This window comes from Mobula hypostoma, chromosome 5 (assembly GCF_963921235.1).
Source record: "Mobula hypostoma chromosome 5, sMobHyp1.1, whole genome shotgun sequence".
NCBI lineage: Eukaryota > Metazoa > Chordata > Chondrichthyes > Myliobatiformes > Myliobatidae > Mobula > Mobula hypostoma.
Window position 1 is genome coordinate 190,673,928 of NC_086101.1, and position 18,692 is coordinate 190,692,619.

At 48.6% G+C, this 18,692-nt stretch overlaps 1 protein-coding gene across 1 annotated transcript in view; it reads right to left on the minus strand.

The window, feature by feature from the left end:
• Positions 1-2,871: 2,871 nt before the first annotated feature.
• Positions 2,872-18,692, minus strand: part of LOC134346380 (sialic acid-binding Ig-like lectin 15) — a 58,868-nt gene continuing 43,047 nt past the window's right edge. The window contains exons 2-5 of the mRNA XM_063047734.1: positions 13,405-13,785; positions 9,316-9,705; positions 7,969-8,068; positions 2,872-5,277 (exon numbers count right to left, since the gene is read on the minus strand). Coding sequence (XP_062903804.1) covers positions 5,262-5,277; positions 7,969-8,068; positions 9,316-9,705; positions 13,405-13,785 — 887 coding nt within the window. The 3' untranslated portion in view covers positions 2,872-5,261. The remainder of the gene's footprint in view (positions 5,278-7,968; positions 8,069-9,315; positions 9,706-13,404; positions 13,786-18,692) is intronic.

The window sequence follows — 18,692 nt, forward strand, 5'->3', positions numbered from 1 at the left end:
TCTTGAACTGGAACTAATTCAGTGACATCTCACACCGCAACCACATACCTTTCGATCCCTTAGACCGGAGGAGGAGGCTGCAATCACAAGAACTCTGCTGTTTCAAACTCCTACACTTCTCTGTCGTTAATCCAAGATCCAGGATCATGTCTAACAAGGACAGATGCCTCTCGTACAAGGATTGCCAAACTTTTCCTTTTGTCATGGAGTAATACCATTAAGCAAAGGGACCGTGGACCTCCAGTTGAGAAATCCTGCTCTCGAATTTACACAGAAAACTATATCTTAGTAATGGAGGACACGTTTAATTTGTTATTCAGAGATAGAGCACGGAGCAAGCTTGCGCTGCCCAAATAAACTCAAGTGACTAATTATCCTCGGAACCATACGTCTTTGAACTGTGGGAAGTAACCAGAACATCCGGAGAAAACCCACCCGGTACCGGGAAAAACGAACAAGCTCCTTAGAATCCCCGGCGTGATTTGAACTGGCGTCACTGACACTACTGCTGCTGGCGGTTTGTGTGAGGAATCTGCACGTTTCCACTGTGAATGTGGGTGGGTATCCCATAGGTATTCTGGTTCTTTGCTCACGTCCCAGGATGAGTGGGATGATTAGTTAATTTCATAACATAAATTATCCCGTGTGATTGGCAGGAGTCTCGGGGGCAGTTAATGGGATTTGTTGAAACAGGACGGGTTACAAATAAACAGAGAGGGAATGGGACAACTGGGACCGCTCCGCTGAGAGCCAGCATTGTCCAATGGGCCGGATAACCTCCTTTTGTGTAATAAGTAACACGGGACAGTTATTGAATTCAAATGGCATCTATAGATACAGCTAAATAATTCATTACAACACACGCAAAATGTCGGAGGAAATTCAGCAGGTCGGGCAGCGTCGATGGAAATGAGTAAGTATTTGACGTTTACGGCATAGATCATTCATCATTTTGGAAAGGAAAGGGGAAGAAGCTAGAATAAGATAGTGGAGGAATGGAAGCTAGGTGAAGCTAGGTGGGTGGGCGATAGGAGATGAAGTAAGAAGCAGGGAGGAGATAGATTAAAAAGGTAAATGGCTGCTGAAGAAAGCAAAATCTCATGAGAGGATAGTGGACCATTGGCGAAAGGAAACTACAGTGGGAGGGCCACCACGGGGATTAGCCGCTGAGGAGATGAGAGAGGTAAGGGAGTGGCAGAGCGGAGAATTGAAGAAGAGGGAACGGGAAGGTGAATTACTGGAAGCTGGAGAAATCGGTATGCGTTCCATCAAGTGCAAGGCCAGCCAAACGGAATATAAGATACTACTCCTTCAACAGGTAAATCCAACCTTTGGCAGGTGGAGAGAAGGTGATCGACCAAGCGGTACTCCAAAGTAAGTCGGGTGTTAGATATGCAAGTTTAATAGTTATTTACACAATGCGCATTCTCACCTTCCCAAACTTTAAAAAGTTAAAAGTTTTAGTTAATACAATGCGGTTACAGGGATTAATGCTAAACATGTTGACTGCTTCGGATGGATTTAGAAAGAAGTTGTAGAGTCAGCACCAAACTGCTATTCTGCCTTGTATCATTGATTCAAACATGCAAGATAGTCCTCCAAAACACCCTCACACCCCCATCCATGTACTTATTTAAACTTCTCTTAAGTGTTGTCACAATTCTGTACAGAGCAAAGTTTGTCCTGCGGACTGAAAACGTCGCCCATGAACACATCCCAATTGACCACATGAGGTGCATAGGCTTCGACGCCTTGCCTGTTTAGGTGTTTTCTGATTGCATCATGAACGTTCCAGGTGAAAACTCTCGTTCCCACAAAACTCCTTTAAAACCCTTTGTTCTCCATCTGTATAATCTTATTTTGGATCCCCTTTTATGTAAAGTCTGTTGGAAATGGGAAAGATACCAACAAGAAGCAAATCTAACTTTATCAATAATTGAGGGTCAGAGATGATCCTCTACGAATGTTTGAGACGAAGCACCAATGCCCAAGAAAGGAAAAGCCAACAACAAGTGGTAGATACAGGGAGTCTATCACAGGAAAAGCCCCCACCCAACACCACCCCCTACACTGAGCTGATTTACAAGTAGCGCTGCCACAAGAAAGCAGAGCTCGACGTCAAGGATCCCCCATCATCCACAACATGCTTTCTTCTCTCTGTTGCCATCGGGAAGCAGATACAGGACTCTCGGGTCCCACACCACCAGGTTGAGGAACAGTTATTACCCTTCAACTACCACGACCGCCGTGGATAACATCACTCAAGTTAACACAAAACTGATCACTGACAACTTATGGACTCAGTTTCAAGGACCCTATAGATCACGTTCTTAATCCATCCATCTACCTACCTAACTATATATCTCCATTTATCTAACTGTATAATCTGTCTATTGTTTTATGTTTGTTTCTCCCTTGTGGAAACGTTTGCCTTCTTTTGCGCAATGTTTATGTGTCAGTCATTGCTTCGATTGTATTTCTTTGTTCTGCTGTGAATACCTGTATGAAAATGAATCTTCGGATAGTCCGTGGTGATACATATGTAGTTTATTAATATATTTACCTTGAACTTTGAAGGAATATGGAAGCACATTAACAAGTTGTCGGAGATCACATGCGTTCAGGTACATTGATCGATTTAGCACACGTGAAATTCACCATTTGCGTATAAAAACAGTACTTAAAAATTCGCTGGAAACAGCCCGCAAATGTGTCTACAGTTGAAAATTGGAGCCTTTCCGAGTGCTTCACTTGAAACCAGATTCAATCCAACAGACACCCCCACTCCCCACCCCCTACAACACAGCTCATCCCACAAGTCCCCCAGCTCCAGCGACAGTTTCCCTCTCAGGAACAGTCCCTCCTCTTTCTTCCACCCACCAGCCTGACCCCAGTTAACATGTGTAGGCCATTCGGTCGCCCAGCTCTCTTCCACCAGTCAGCACGATCCTGTTGACCACCCACTTCTCAGCTGGAGACAACAGTGTATGTTCTCCATTGGCGTGTAAAGAATTTTCTGCTCAAATCTCTCAGTTCATCGCACTAGGAGGTCGAGTTATTTCTGCTGATCTCGGACTGGTTCAATGTTTCCCGAGTTTGTGGCCATAGGCTCTGGGCTTTACAGTTACTGGGATGAAATTAATGTGAAGAATGAATCAGCTATTGGTACCCCAGCCTGAGACTGACTGCGAACCCTGCAAAGACAACACTTGTGTTCGTCACTCACACCTCAGTGTTTGGGCCTCCTGGAGTGCTGCTCTTTCCTTACTGGGCTTGAAATACTGACTTTTTTCACATGCTGTAGAAGGTCGAGGAACTGTTAAGCCACAACACAGACACTGACAACTGAAAATATCAGGAAGCCGAGCAGAGAGCAAAGTATTCTTAGAATTTGATCAACAACAAAGTTTGCCTCACTCCACACATCCCATTCTGTGTAAAACAAACTTGCCCCGATTTTTAAACAGTCCACCCCCTCCCACCACACACACACGCAGACTTCTGTTTGTAGAGTTGGCTTGTGGACGCAGATGACTTTGGGTCGTTACTCTGTACCCCCAGTAAGTTCCCCACAACGAGTCTGTCTATCTCATGCACCAGCACATGTGAATTCCTTTACTGCTGGGTGAATTTCCAGACCCCACCTCGCCCAGCTTTTCCGCTCTAATCAGAAAGCATGGGTCGAGAACCACGTTTCCACAACTGGCTGACGGGTGCATGTCCGTGCGCGTAGACTGGACCCAGAAAAGATGACCAGCGCGTGTACCCAGGTCGAACAGCCCTTGGACCTCACCCCTACTCAATGTCCTAAGCCCAACAGTGGTTGCCGTCCATGCCGCGTTTACCGCCGCCTTAATGAGGCCTCCATCCACGATCGTTTTCTGGTCCTGCATGTTCGGCACGTTTAGCCCAGAATTCCGCAACAGGTGTGAGGGTCAAAGCAGGAGGAGGCCAATGAAAGATAACATTTCTTCACGTGGAACATGGTGTTCCCGGTGGATTTCTTCAATTAATTGGACGGTGGTTGTTCTCTAGTATATGCAGAGCAAGAACGACAGTGGTGTGATTAAACATTTTTACTGAGTGATGTTAACTTGGATACACTCTGCGTAACTTACAGTGCGGGTGAGACGAACCCGTTTTGGTGTGAAGAAACGCATGCACACTTGAAAGCCCACTCCTGAAAGAAAGTACCAGCCGCGCTGATGAGGCCCAATTGATCCTCGTGAGATCGATCGGCCGCCTACGGACTCGCCATATTCTTGCAAACGAATCCATCCGGTTGGATGCTTGCCCAGCAGCTGAGAATATACAGGACAAAGGTAAATATATTTTTGATTATCTTGGAAAGTACGGGAATATGCAGGATTTGCAGGAAATGATCAGGCATGTTTGTATTTGAGAGGGGAGCAGGTACCAGCTGCCGAATGACCCAGTTTCCTTCACACCAAAAGATCCAGAACATAAAACAGCACAGCTCACTCGAGATCCGTCGACCCACGATGTTAACCCAACTTTCTAACCTGCTCCAAGCTCAACCTAAATTTCGGGTGACATAGTCGAGTCGCGGTTGTGGCATCGCTTTAGAGAACCAGTCAGTGATGAACCGTTGGGTTCAATTCGCGCCACTGAAAGAACTTTGGATTTAAAACGTCAGATTCTATTAACAAAGTGGACGAGGAATCGGGTCTTTTCCCAGGTGGCAAGATGTAACATGCCGGACGGAATTGTATTTATGCCCAGTTGCTCAAAGTCAACAACAATGAACTGGATGGGCGAAATAATTTCAACACCTCCATCTTTGAGGGTGGCGTAATGCAAGCTGATCTGACAACAGAAGAAAGGATGCCGCTGTAGCTGTACAGGGCCTTAGAGAGAACCTATCTGAAGTTTGTGCAGTTTTGAATTTGTCTGAGTTGGGATGATTTATCAGGGAGCGAGTGCAGTGAAGGTTTACTAGGATCCCGAGGGAACAGAGCTGTTACCTGACAAGAGATTAAATCAGTTGGCCCCATAGTCGCTGGAATTGAGAGGAATAAACAGGAGCTCATAAAAGCGTATAAAATTCCAACAGGACAAGGCAGACTCTGAATGTCAGCGGGTCTGAAACCATAAAACGCAGAGAAGGGAAAATCGGAAAGCCATTTGGAAATCAGATCAGAAATGCCCGCACCCAGAGTGCGGTAGCTGATGGAGCACACACGGAGGGGCAGCTGCCCCTTGTGTTTGGAAAACCGGTCCTCCCAGTCTCCTGCAGTGGATCAGTCTCGTCGCTTTCTGTGGACAGAACAAAACGGTTAACATGAGCATTGATCGTTGTACAATGACAGCACATCCGACTCCCTCTCCCCAATTCACTTATAACCTTTGAAGGGATTTGGATCGAGACATGATGGGATTACCCACTGGATAAATTTTATCGTCGGTGTCAGTGTTTGACAACAAAACTGGAGATGAGCCCAAACTTTTATTCAGTTATTCAACTGGAAACTTTACAGTGACATAACAATATAGGTCGCGTTGTTGATAGGAAGATGGTCTTAGGCTGCAGGATAACATTGATAAAATAGTATGGTACTTATAGTAAGACCATAAGAGCATATAAAATATCATCAGACTTTCGGAATTCAGCCCTTCTATTCTGTTCTGCATTCTACCGTGGTTGATTTATTATCCCTACCAAATCCCATTCTCCTGTACTTATGCCGTCAACTTTGACGCCCTTACTAATCAAGAAACCATCAATCTCTGTTTTCAGTATTCCCACAGCCGTTTGTGGCAATACATTCCACAGATTCACTACCTTCTGGCTCAGGAAATTCCTCGGAATATGCGTTCTGAAGGTAAATTCTTCTATGTATGGCACAGTGAAGTTAATCCTGGCTGTGAATCAATTTCTAGGACACAGGCATTTGATTATCAGATTTCTTAGGATGAATCCGGAAGAGAGGGAAGTGGATACTGTTACGTACCCCGTAACTGGGTTGCCAAACCAGCAGAAATGGATCACTCAGTTGGAGTCTGGAGTACTAGAACTAAGAAAGTTTTATTAAAGAAACAAGCAACACAGTAATCGAAAGGATAATAAATGCAACAGTTCAGCGATGATAAACACACATGTGCACAGAATTAAGATAACAGCATCAATCAAGCTCTATCGTTGTCTAGGGATAAATGACCAAATGTCAAAGTGACCCAAAGTTCAGTCCAGTTTAGTAGTTCAATTCGCAGTAATCGTTGCCATGGCGATGGACAACGTGGGGGAAGAGAGACAGAGAGAACAGGAACAACTGATCATTCAGCACAGCTTCACTCACAGACCGGCGATATGGCTCACAAGCAGCTTTTGGGCGAGTCCTTGGTGATGTCACCTGAGGTCACCGACTGTGACCCCTCCTCCAGATGCGGTCGATCCTCTGCAGTGAACCCGGCACCCAGGCAAGGGCGGACACACACCGGGTTCCCGCTGATCGTACCTTACCACCCTGGGCGTTGTCCGGTACCCCCCACCGACTCGTGAGGAGCGTACCGCTTCCAGGGTCTCGTTACCTCGGGTGGCGTGTGTCTGCCTTAGCGAACCGGTCCCTTTTTATCCCCCTGCTGGGGTATCGCCTGTCCATCACTTCAAACAGTTCAAGGTTCAAAGGGGGAGCCGCTCCAGACAGCTCTCTCTCCCGTCCCTTCATTACACATCTCCAGACGCTGCTCCATTGTTCCTTATCTCTCCTTCTCCTGAGGGCAGGTGGCAGACCACTTGCTGATGTCACTGATGCTAACCCAGGCCAGCAAACATCTTAATTTTATGTGTATTCTCGTCACAATACAAATATCATAGGAGCTAAGTAAATGCAACATATTGGGGAGAGTAACAGATTGGGGCTGTCATTTAAGGAGGAACCTGATTATCAATTATATAAGAGGCATGGAAATCATTTGAATTATTTTTCAGTGTTAATATGTTTGAAGTTGATAAGCTAAATTTTAAATTGAATTATTCTTAAGGGAGATGGCTGCAGAGATTCAGTCAAGAGCTAAATCCCTGAGGGATTTCGCCTCATGGACTAGTTTTGTGTAGACCAAGAGACCATATTCATCCTGGCTTGATTGCAGTATCTGATCCCAGTGCACGTGGGATGGGGAGAGACGAGACTTTCCCGCATTGTTGTTTCTTCTGGGTTCCAGCGTGTCATTTTGTGCACATCAAAATTAGATTCGTATTTGGAACATAGACCATTAGAGCACAGTACAGACCCTTCGGCCCTCGATGTTATACCACCCTGTCAGTCTTCTCTAAGCACAATCTATTACTTATCATTTTGTTATTTACAGAAACAACGGCCCACCGAGTCGTGACACCCAGCAACTCAGGGATGTAATGCTAGTCTAATCACAAGACAGTTTACAATGAACAATTAATCTGATAACCGGAATTTTTTGGACTGTGGGAGGAAGCCAGAGCACCCGGAGGAAACCAACGCGCATATGGGAAGAGCGTACGTAGTTTCTAACAAAGGGCGCCAGATGCTCTAACCCTTTCCTCTCATCCTGCTGAAGGGTCTCTGCCCGAAACGGCGACTGTATTTTCTTCCATAGATGCTGCCTGGCCAGCTGAGTTCCTCCAGCATTTTGTGTGTGTGTTGCTTTAGTTTACAGGATCTGCAGGTTTTCTCTCATTTGCTTCTACATATCCTTACATTTGTCTATCATTCAGCGGGTATCTAGTGGGTACATTTAATCTGAAAGGAATCTGAAAACGCTAAACAGCCTACAAACACTTCTGCAGGAGTCATCTTATGATGCAGGAGTGCAACGAGTATTTTCTGCGGTGCTCCCACAAACAGCAACCGACAAGGACTGGCAGGGACGCCTCAAGTATTTGCGTCAGTTCCCAACACCCACCGACTGTCTCGGTGAATCGAATTTCTGTCACGTCACGATAAGAGCCTTCAGCATTATTAGATACAGTACCTGAGTTTGTCACCGTAGAGAACGGTGCCCATCACTAAAAGGGCGAGAGTTTTCAATCCGAGTGGGATACACAACATCAGCTCGGCAAAAGCGCCTGTCCCTGAAGTGAAAGGGAGAGAGGTCAATCCAGACTCAGGCAGAGGGGCAGAGACCAATAATGTAGACTGATTAAAATCTGTAGGTGTGCAGACGAATTTATAATTTGGCAGATTTAGACTGTAAAAGCTACATATGTGTGAAGGAATGAAAAAAAAAGGATATTAATAAGAATGTAGGGATCAGAGTGACAAAAATTAAACATTTGAACAAAAGATGTAACCTGTAGTAAGCCTATAGATCATAAGGTATAGAAACAGGTCTGGGCCATTCGGTCCATCGAGTCTCGTCCCCCATTCCATCATGTCCAATTTGTTATCCCTCTCAAACCATTCTCCTGCCCTCTCCGGTAAAATGTGATGCCCTTTCTAATCAAGAACATCGCAATCTCCGCTTAAAGACCAAGACTTGACCTTCACAGTCATCTGTGGCAACGAATTCCACATATTCACCACTCTCTGGCTAAAGAAATTCCTCCCCATCTCCGTTCTAAAGGGATGTCGCTCTATCCTGAGGCTGGGCTCTCCGGTACTAGACTCCCCCACTATATAAATCCTCTCTACATCTACTCTATCTCGGCCTTTCAATGTTCGATAGGTTTCAACCAGATCATCCCCCGCCCATTCTTCTGAACTCCGCGAGTACTATCCCCGAACCATCAAACGATGTTCATACGTTAACCCTTTCATTCCAGGAGACATACTCAACAACCTTCTCTGGATGTGTATAACGTATATAATACATAAATGATTGTCGTGTAATATCTTTATTCAAGTATTCAGACACTCTCTTATTTTTAAAACAAAATTACGTATCATTGTCTTTTATGTTTACCGTGTACCCACCGATTTTCTCTGCTTTTCCATATTATCCCAGATGAATATTTGACAATCCCTTTCATAACTCCAGTGAGAGATCTTTACTCTATTATTAAATAAAACAAAGGGTAATGTATTTCTGTTCTGCCATTTTCCAGCCCATTCACTCAGCTTCTCTGTATTCTATTCAATCTTTCTCTACACCGTCTACCCCATTCACCTGCCCCCATCCCCACACACCCCACCTTCCGTGTGGTGTGACAGCCAAGGTTCCTACACCCCCACCGCCCCCAGGCAACTGGAGCTAACGCTGACCCCTCAGCGGCTAGTCTGCCGCCGCCTCAACGTTGTGAGATGCGTCTTCCCATTCCTGCTCCCTTCCTCCCTCTTGCATCCTCCCCGTACCCTCCAGAATGTGTCAATGGTTTCTTACCTGGTCTGACCTGCAGCTGGATCTCACTCTGGAACACATGGATAAATGGGGGTGTGACTTGGCCTCTGTAGGATGAATAATCATGGTTCATTTTCCTGAACTCAGCCAGACACAGGTATCTGTGACTGTCCTCCACACTCAGCTGCTTTATCCTGATCAAGACGTTTCCCCGCTCTGGGTCCCGGACGAGCTCGTACCGAGTCACTCCGTTTTCCGCTTCCCACGATCCATTTTCATAACGCCTGAATGTGACGATGTGTCGGTAGGGATCCTTCCTCATCCACGTCACCGTGTGTGCGGTGAGGCTCTGCGGAGGCCGTGTGAACTCACAGGGTAACGTGGCCGAAGCTCCCTCAGTTCCAGTCATCACAGAGACACTCTCGCCGGGAGCTGAGGGAAGGACAGGTGCCAGAATAAATCAGTTAACCACCACCAAACATGTTTATCCACTGACAAAATTTCCAGCCTACTAAATAATAAAAACTCCTCACAGCACTCTCCCAAATGAAAACACTCCCACATGTGTCTGACTAATTGCAAACCATTCAAACAAGAGAAACTCTTTCGAACATAAAACAGTCCCATCGGGCAGGAGGTAGAGAAGCCTAAATCTCAGCCACCACGTTCAGGAACAGCTAATTCCCTTCAGCCATTCAGTTGTTGAACCAATTGACAGCAACACTAATCAGGAGAGTGTAACAACACTCATCAGTACAGTGTAACAACACCAATCAGTACAGTGTAACACCAGCCATTACAGTGTAACAGCACAAATAAGTACACTGTAACAACGCTAATCACTACAGTGTAACAACACTAATCACGACGGTATAGCAACACTAATCATTACAGTATAACAATACTAGTCACTACACTGTAACAGCACATAAGCACAGCCCAGGTTGGAGGAGCAACACCTCATATACCATCCAGGTAGTCTCCAGCCCCTTGGTATGAACACAGAATTCTCCAATTTCTGGTAATTCCCTCCCCCTCCCCCCCTATCCCAATTTCACTCTGCCCCCTCCCCCAGCTGCCTATCACCTCCCTCGTGGTTCCGCGTCCTTCTTCTACCCATTGTTTTCCCGCCGATCACGTCCGCGCTTCCCCTCCCCCACCCCTTTGTCTTTCAAATTACTGGTCTTTCAACTGAACCTACAAGCATTCTTCAAATCCTCCTCCCTCCTTCCTTGTTCAGTCCTGACGAAGGGTTCCGGCCCGAAAGGTCGACTCATCGTTTCCACTGATACTGCCCGACCTGCTGAGTTCCTCCAGCGTGCTGTGAGTGTTGCTGTAACAGCACCGTCAGTACAGTGTAGCACTACAGTGAATCAACACTGTATTAAAGTGTATCAACTGCATTGAAGTGGATTTTGTTTTTCCTTTGGTATAATTATGTTTTTCTTGTAAAAAATGTAAAGATGCATGTAATAATTCGTTTTTAAATTTAATTAATGAGTGAGACTAATAAATGCATTTCCACCTCTGAGTTCTCCTCACTAAGATAGCATCGAGTCCACTGTAAAGACAAAGACTTGACCTTCACAGTCGTCTGTGGCAACGAATTCCATATATTCACCACTCTCTGGCTAAAGAAATTCCTCCCCATCTCCGTTCTAAAGGGATGTCGCTCTATCCTGAGGCTGTGCTCTCCGGTACTAGACTCCCCCACTATATAAATCCTCTCTACATCCACTGTATCTCGGCCTTTCAATGTTCGATAGGTTTCAACCAGATCATCCCCCGCCCATTCTTCTGAACTCCGCGAGTACTATCCCCGAACCATCAAACGATGTTCATACGTTAACCCCTTCATTCCAGGAGACGTACTCGACAACCGTCTCTGGATGTGTATAACGTATATAATACATAAATGATTGTCGTGTAATATCTTTATTCAAGTATTCAGACACTCTCTTATTTTTAAAACAAAATTACGTATCATTGTCTTTTCTTTACCGTGTACCCACCGATTTTCTCTGCTTTTCCATAGTATCCCAGATGAATATTTGACAATCCCTTTCATACCTCTAGTGAGGGATCTTTATTCTATTACTAAATAAAACAAAGGGTAATGTATTTCTGTTCTGCCATTTTCCAGCCGATTCTCTCAGCTTCTCTGTATTCCACTGAATCTTTCTCTACACCGTCTACCCCATTCACCTGCCCGCTTCTCCACACATCCCACCCTCCGTGTGGTCTGACAGCCGAGGTTCCTAGTCCCCCACCGCCCCCAGGCAAATGGAGCTAAAGCTGACCCCTCAGCGGCGAGGCTGCAGCGGCCGGAACGTCGTGAGACGCGTCTTCCCATTCCTGCTCCCTTCCTCCCTCTTACATCCTCCCCGTACCCTCTAGAATGTGTCAATGATTTCTTACCTGGTCTGACCTGCAGCTGGATCTCACTCTGGAACATATAGATAAATGGGGGTTTGGCATGGCCTCCGCTGCACCCTCTCTATTGTAAAATCTTACTGTACTGAAACTGTTGAACAGCCTGAGCTGCTGTGTTTGTCAGGGAATTCTACAGTGAACCCTCTCCAGTGTAAATACTGACTGTACTGAAAGTGTTCAATAGCCTGAGCTGGTGCGTCTGAGAAGGAATTCTACAGTGAACACTTTGCGGCGTAATATTCACTGTACTGAAAGTGTCCAACAGCTTGATCTGGAAGAAGGTGGTTTTGTTTGGCTCTGTATATGTGTACAGTCAGATGACAATAAACTTGAACTTGATTGCAGCTTTTCTGATGCGACGCTCTGTACCTGTGTTGCTGCGGCAACTAGAGTTTCACTGCACCTGTGCAGACACGTCGGCAGACGTGCAGTGAAAATCGTACCTGCAGCAGCAATAAGTTCAGTGCCGCTCACCTCATTATAGGAAGGATGAGGAAGCTTTAGAGAGGATGTAGAGGAGATCTACCAGGATGCTGCCTGGACCAGAGAGCAGGTTTAATGAGGAAAGGTTGAGCGAGCTGGAGACTATCTCTTGGGAGTGAAGAAAGATGAGAGCTGACTTGATAGAGGTGAACAAGATGATAAGACGCATAATCGAGCAGACAGCCAGAGACTTTTCCAGGGGTAGAAATGGCTAATATAAAGGGGCATCATTTTCAGGTGATTGCAGGAAAGTGTAGGGGGGATGTCAGAGGCAGGTTCATTACACAGAGAGTGGTGTGTGTTTGGAACACCTCGTGGCAGACGCAGGCACATTTAAGGATATTTTAGAGACTAGCCCATGTCAAACAGGTCAAAGGGTAGAGGCCAGACTGCATGGAGGTCGGTGACCAGTGGTGGTCCGTAGGGATCTGTACCGGGACCCCTCCTCTGTGATTTTTATAAATGATCCGGAGGAGGAAGTAGAAGGGTCAATTTGTACTGAAGACACAACATTGGGAGGTGTTGTGGATAGTCTGGAGGTCTGTCAGAGGTTACAGCAGAACATCGATAGGATGCAGAACTGGGCTGAGAAGTAGCAGATAGACTTTAACTCAGATAAGTGTAAGTTTCGGTAGGTCAAATTTGAAGACAGAGATAGAGAGAGAGAGAGAGAGAGAGAGAGAGAGAGAATCAGAGAGGGAGAGAGAGAGACAGAGAGAGAGAGAGAGAGGAGGGAGAGAAAGAGCAAGAGAGAGAGAGAGACTCTCAGACAGGTACACGGTTGTTGTAGAAATGGAGTGGTGTGTGGGACGGGGAGAAGGGGGAAGGGAGAGGGGAGAGGGGGAGTCTCTCAGAAAGGTACATGGTTGTTGTAGAAATGGAGGGGTGTGTAGGACGGGGGAAGAGGGGTGAGAGAGAGAGAGAGAGCGAGACTCTCAGACAGGTGCACGGATGTTGTAGAAATGGAGGGTTTGTGGGAGGCAATGATTAGATTGATCTTGGAGCTGGTTTAAGGGTCAGCACAACATTGTGGGCTGAAGGGCCTGCATGGTGCTGTAGTGTTCTATGTGATGTGCACATGACAATCACGTGGAATTTGACATGATTATCCTGCAAAATGTACGTGTAGATTATGAATAAAATAAGTTTTCAGGGAGATAAAATGTGAAATGATTAGTGTAGTTTCACAACTCAATGTTTGAACATCGTCCTCACCTCTCACAGACAGATTTGTTAGAACCGCCGTTTCAAATTTATCAATATTGAGCTCCACCCGGCACTGATACCGACCACCGTCACTCCGGTTCAGACGCTGCACCATTATCGAGGCATCTCTCCGACTGAGGTTCCCCACGAATCCGAACCATCCTCCTCCAGTCTTCAGTGTTGTATCGCACCCGGAGCGGCCGGAACCGGGATATGAGCAGCGAAATACCGGTTTTCTAGCACCTGGTTTCTCCCTGAACCAGATCACGGAGCCGGAAGGGACGAGGTCAAGGGGTGGGTGGGTGAAAGTACACGGTAACACAGCGGAGACTCCTTCCACCGCAGAGACCACATCAGCGCCGGACATTGACCAACCATTGAACGACCAGTCTGCAGAGAGAGAGAGAGAGAGATACTGGGAGTGAGTGAGACAGGGATTGAGTGAGAGAGAGAGCGAGAGAGGGGGAGAGAGGGAGAGACAGAGGGAGAGAGAGAGGGAGGGGAAGAGACAGAGAGAGGAGAGAGAGGGCGAGATAGAGGGAGAGAGGGAGAGGGAGAGAGGGAGAGAGAGAGGGAGAGAGAGGGGCAGAGAAGGAGAGAGAGAGAGGGGGAGAGAGAGGGAGAGAGAGAGGGAGAGAGAAAGGGAGAGAGAAGAGGAAGCGAGAGAGGGAGAGAGAGAGGGAGAGGGAGAGAGAGGGAGAGAGAGATAAAGAGGGAGAGAGAGAGGGAGAGAGAAAGGGAGAGAAACAGGGAGAGAGGGAGAGAGAGAGAGGGAGAGCGAGGGAGAGAGAGAGGGGAGAGAGAGGGAGAGAGAAAGAAAGAGGGAGAGAGAGGGAAAGAGGGAGAGAGAGAGACAGGGAGAGAGGGAGAGAGAGGGGCAGAGAGAGGAGAGAGAGGGGGAGAGAGGGACAGAGAGGGAGAGAGAGAGAGGGAGAGAGAGGGAGAGGGAGAAGGAGAGAAAGGGAGAGAGAGAGAAGAGGAAGCGAGAGAGAGAAAGAGAGAGAGAGGGAGAGAGAGAGAGGGAGAGAGAGATAAAGAGGGAGAGAGAGAGGGAGAGAGAAAGGGAGGAATAGAGACAGAAAGAGGGCGAGATAGAGGGAGAGAGGGAGAGGGAGAGAGGGAGAGAGAGAGGGACAGAGGGAGAAAGAGGGGCAGAGAGGAGAGAGAGAGGGAGAGAGACAGAGAGAGAGAGGGAGAGAGAGAGGAGGAGAGAGAGGTAGAGAGGGAGAGACAGAGAGAGAGACGGAGAGAGAGAGGGAGAGAGAAGGAGAGAGAGAGATAGAGAGAGAGAGGGAGAGAGAGAGGGAGAGAGAGAGGGAGGTAGATGGAGGGAGAGAGAGGAAGAGAGTCAGAGAGAGAGAGAGGGGAGAGAGAGAGGGAGAGAGAGAGGGAGAGAGAGGGAGAGAGAGGGAGACAGAGAGGAATAGAAAGAGTAGAGAGAAAGAGGGAGCGAGAGAGGGAGAGAAAGGGAGAGAGAGAGGGAGAGAGCGAGAGGGAGAGAGTGCGGAGTGAGAGAGAGGAAGCTAGAAATGGAGAGAGAGAGTGAGAGAGATAGGGAGAGAGAGAGAGGGAGAGAGAGAAGGAGAGAGGGACAGAGAGGGAGAGAGAGTGAGAGGGAGAGAGAGAGGGGGAGAGAGAGGGAGAGAAAGAGAGGGAGATAGAGAGAGGGAGATAGAGTGAGAGAGAGGGAGAGAGAAGAGAGAGATAGAGGGAGAGAGAGGGAGAGAGGGAGAGGGAAAGAGAGAGGGAGAGAGATAGAGAGAGAGGGAGAGAGAGAGGGAGAGAGAGAGGGAGATATAGGGAGATAGAGAGGGAGAGAGAGAAGGAGAGAGGGACAGAGAGTGAGAGAGAGTGAGAGGGAGAGAGAGAGGGAGAGAGAGGGAGAGAAAGAGAGGGAGATAGAGAGAGGGAGATAGAGTGAGAGAGAGGGAGAGAGAAGAGAGAGATAGAGGGAGAGAGAGGGAGAGAGGGAGAGGGAAAGAGAGAGAGCGGGAGCGAGAGAGGGAAAGAGAGGGAGGGAGATAGAGTGAGAGCGAGAGGGAGAGCGAGAGGGAGGAAGAGAGACAGAGAGAGAGCAGGAGAGAGAGGGGCAGATAGAGAAGGAGAGAGAGGGGGAGAGGGAGAGAGAACAAGAGAGAGTGAGGGAGAGAGAGAGGGACAGGGAGAGAGAGGGAAAGGGAGAGAGGGAGAGAGAGAGAAAGGGAGAGGGAGAGAGAGGGAAAGGGAGAGAGGGAGAGAGAGAGAAAGTGAGAGGGAGAGAGAGAAATTGGGAGAGGAAGAGAGAGAGAGAGAGGCAAGAGAGAGAGGGAGCGAGAGAGGGGGAGAGAGAGGGAAAGAAAGGGAGAGAGGGAGAGAGAGAGGGAGAGGGGGAGTGGGAGTGAGGGAGACGAAGCGAGAAATGGAGAGAGAGATGGAGAGGCAGAGAGAGAGGGTGAGTGACAGGGTGAGAGGGACACAGAGGGAGAGTGAGAGGGAGACAGAGGGAGAGAGAGAGTTAGAGTGAGAGAGGGAGAGAGAAGAGAGACATAAAGGGAGAGAGAGAGGGAGACAGGGAGAGGGAAAGAGCGAGGGAGGGAAAGAGAGGGAGGGAGATAGAGTGAGAGAGAGAGACAGGGAGAGAGAGAGGGGGGAGAGAGAGAGGGAGATAGAGGGAGATAGATTGAGAGAGAGGGAGAGAGAAGAGAGAGATAGAGGGAGAGAGAGGGAGAGAGGGAGGGAAAGAGAGAGAGCGGGAGCGAGAGAGGGAAAGAGAGGGAGGGAGATAGAGTGAGAGAGAGAGGGAGAAAGAGAGGGAGGAAGAGAGACAGAGAGAGGGAGAGAGAGGGCGAGATGAAGGGAGAGAGGGGGAGAAAGAGGGGCAGAGAGAGAAGGAGAGAGAGAGGCAGAGAGAGAGAGGGAGAGACAGAGGGAGAGAGAGGAAGAGAGAGAGGGAGAGAGAGGGGAGAGAGAGAGGGAGAGAGAGAGAGGGAGAGAGAGAGCGAGAGGGTGAGAGGAGAGAGAGAGGGAGAGAGAAGAGAGACATAAAGGGAGAGAGAGAGGGAGAGAGATAGAGAGAGAGGAAGAGAGAGAGAGGGAGATAGAGGGAGATAGAGAGAGAGAGAGAGAAGGAGAGAGGGACAGAGAGGGAGAGAGAGTGAGAGGGAGAGAGAGAGGGAGAGAGAGGGAGAGACAGAGAGGGAGATAGAGAGAGGGAGATAGAGTGAGAGAGAGGGAGAGAGAGGGAGAGAGAGAGCGAGAGGGTGAGAGGAGAGAGAGAGGGAGAGAGAAGAGAGACATAAAGGGAGAGAGAGAGGGAGAGAGGGAGAGGGAAAGAGAGAGAGAGGGAGAGAAATAGTGAGAGAGGGAGAGAGAGGGAAATAGAGGGAGATAGAGAGAGAGAGAGAGAAGGAGAGAGGGACAGAGAGGGAGAGAGAGTGAGAGGGAGAGAGAGAGGGAGAGAGAGGGAGAGACAGAGAGGGAGATAGAGAGAGGGAGATAGAGTGAGAGAGAGGGAGAGAGAAGAGAGAGATAGAGGGAGAGAGAGAGGGAGAGAGGGAGAGGGAAAGAGAGAGCGGGAGCGAGAGAGGGAAAGAGAGGGAGGGAGATAGAGTGAGCGAGAGAGGGAGAAAGAGAGGGAGGAAGAGAGACAGAGAGAGGGAGAGAGAGGGCGAGATAAAGGGAGAGAGGGGGAGAAAGAGGGGCAGAGAGAGAAGGAGAGAGAGAGGGAGAGACAGAGGGAGAGAGAGGAAGAGAGAGAGGGAGAGAGAGGGGAGAGAGAGAGGGAGAGAGAGAGGGGAGAGAGAGAGGGAGAGAGAGAGAGGGAGAGAGAGAGCGAGAGGGTGAGAGGAGAGAGAGAGGGAGAGAGAAGAGAGACATAAAGGGAGAGAGAAAGGGAGACAGGGAGAGGGTAAGAGAGACAGAGGGAGAGAGAGAGAAGGAGAGAGGGACAGAGAGGGAGAGAGAGTGAGAGGGAGAGAGAAGAGAGAGATAGAGGGAGAGAGAGAGGGAGAGAGGGAGAGGGAAAGAGAGAGCGGGAGCGAGAGAGGGAAAGAGAGGGAGGGAGATAGAGTGAGCGAGAGAGGGAGAAAGAGAGGGAGGAAGAGAGACAGAGAGAGGGAGAGAGAGGGCGAGATAAAGGGAGAGAGGGGGAGAAAGAGGGGCAGAGAGAGAAGGAGAGAGAGAGGCAGAGAGAGAGAGGGAGAGACAGAGGGAGAGAGAGGAAGAGAGAGAGAGAGAGGGGAGAGAGAGAGGGAGAGAGAGAGCGAGAGGGTGAGAGGAGAGAGAGAGGGAGAGAGATAGAGAGAGAGGGAGAGAGATAGAGAGAGAGGGAGAGAGAGAGAGGGAGATAGAGGGAGATAGAGAGAGAGAGAGAGAAAGGAGAGAGGGACAGAGAGGGAGAGAGAGTGAGAGGGAGAGAGAGTGCGAGAGCGTGGGAGAGAGAGAGAGGGAGATAGAGAGAGGGAGATAGAGTGAGAGAGAGGGAGAGAGAGGGAGAGAGAGAGCGAGAGGGTGAGAGGAGAGAGAGAGGGAGAGAGAAGAGAGACATAAAGGGAGAGAGAGAGGGAGAGAGGGAGAGGGAAAGAGAGAGAGAGGGAGAGAGATAGTGAGAGAGGGAGAGAGAGGGAGAGAGAGGGAAATAGAGGGAGATAGAGAGAGAGAGAGAGAAGGAGAGAGGGACAGAGAGGGAGAGAGAGTGAGAGGGAGAGAGAGAGGGGGAGAGAGAGGGAGAGAAAGAGAGGGAGATAGAGAGAGGGAGATAGAGTGAGAGAGAGGGAGAGAGAAGAGAGAGATAGAGGGAGAGAGAGAGGGAGAGAGGGAGAGGGAAAGAGAGAGCGGGAGCGAGAGAGGGAAAGAGAGGGAGGGAGATAGAGTGAGCGAGAGAGGGAGAAAGAGAGGGAGGAAGAGAGACAGAGAGAGGGAGAGAGAGGGCGAGATAGAGGGTGAGAGGGAGAGGGAGAGGGAGAGGGGGAGAAAGAGGGGCAGAGAGAGAAGGAGCGAGGGGGAAGAGAAAGGGAGTGAGAGGGAGAGAGAGAAAGAGAGGGAGAGACAGAGGGAGAGAGAGGAAGAGAGGGAGAGAGAGAGAGGGAAAGAGAGGGGGAGAGAGGGGAGAGAGAGAGAGAGAGTGAGAGAGACAGAGGGAGAGAGAGAGCGAGAGGGTGAGAGGGAAAGAGAGACAGGGAGAGAGGGGGAGAGAGGGGCAGAGAGAGAAGGAGAGCGAGGGGAAAGAGAAAGGGAGTGAGAGGGAGAAAGAGAGGGAGAGACAGAGGGAGAGAGAGAGAATGGGAGAGAGAGGGAGAGAGAGTGAGAGGGAGAGAGGG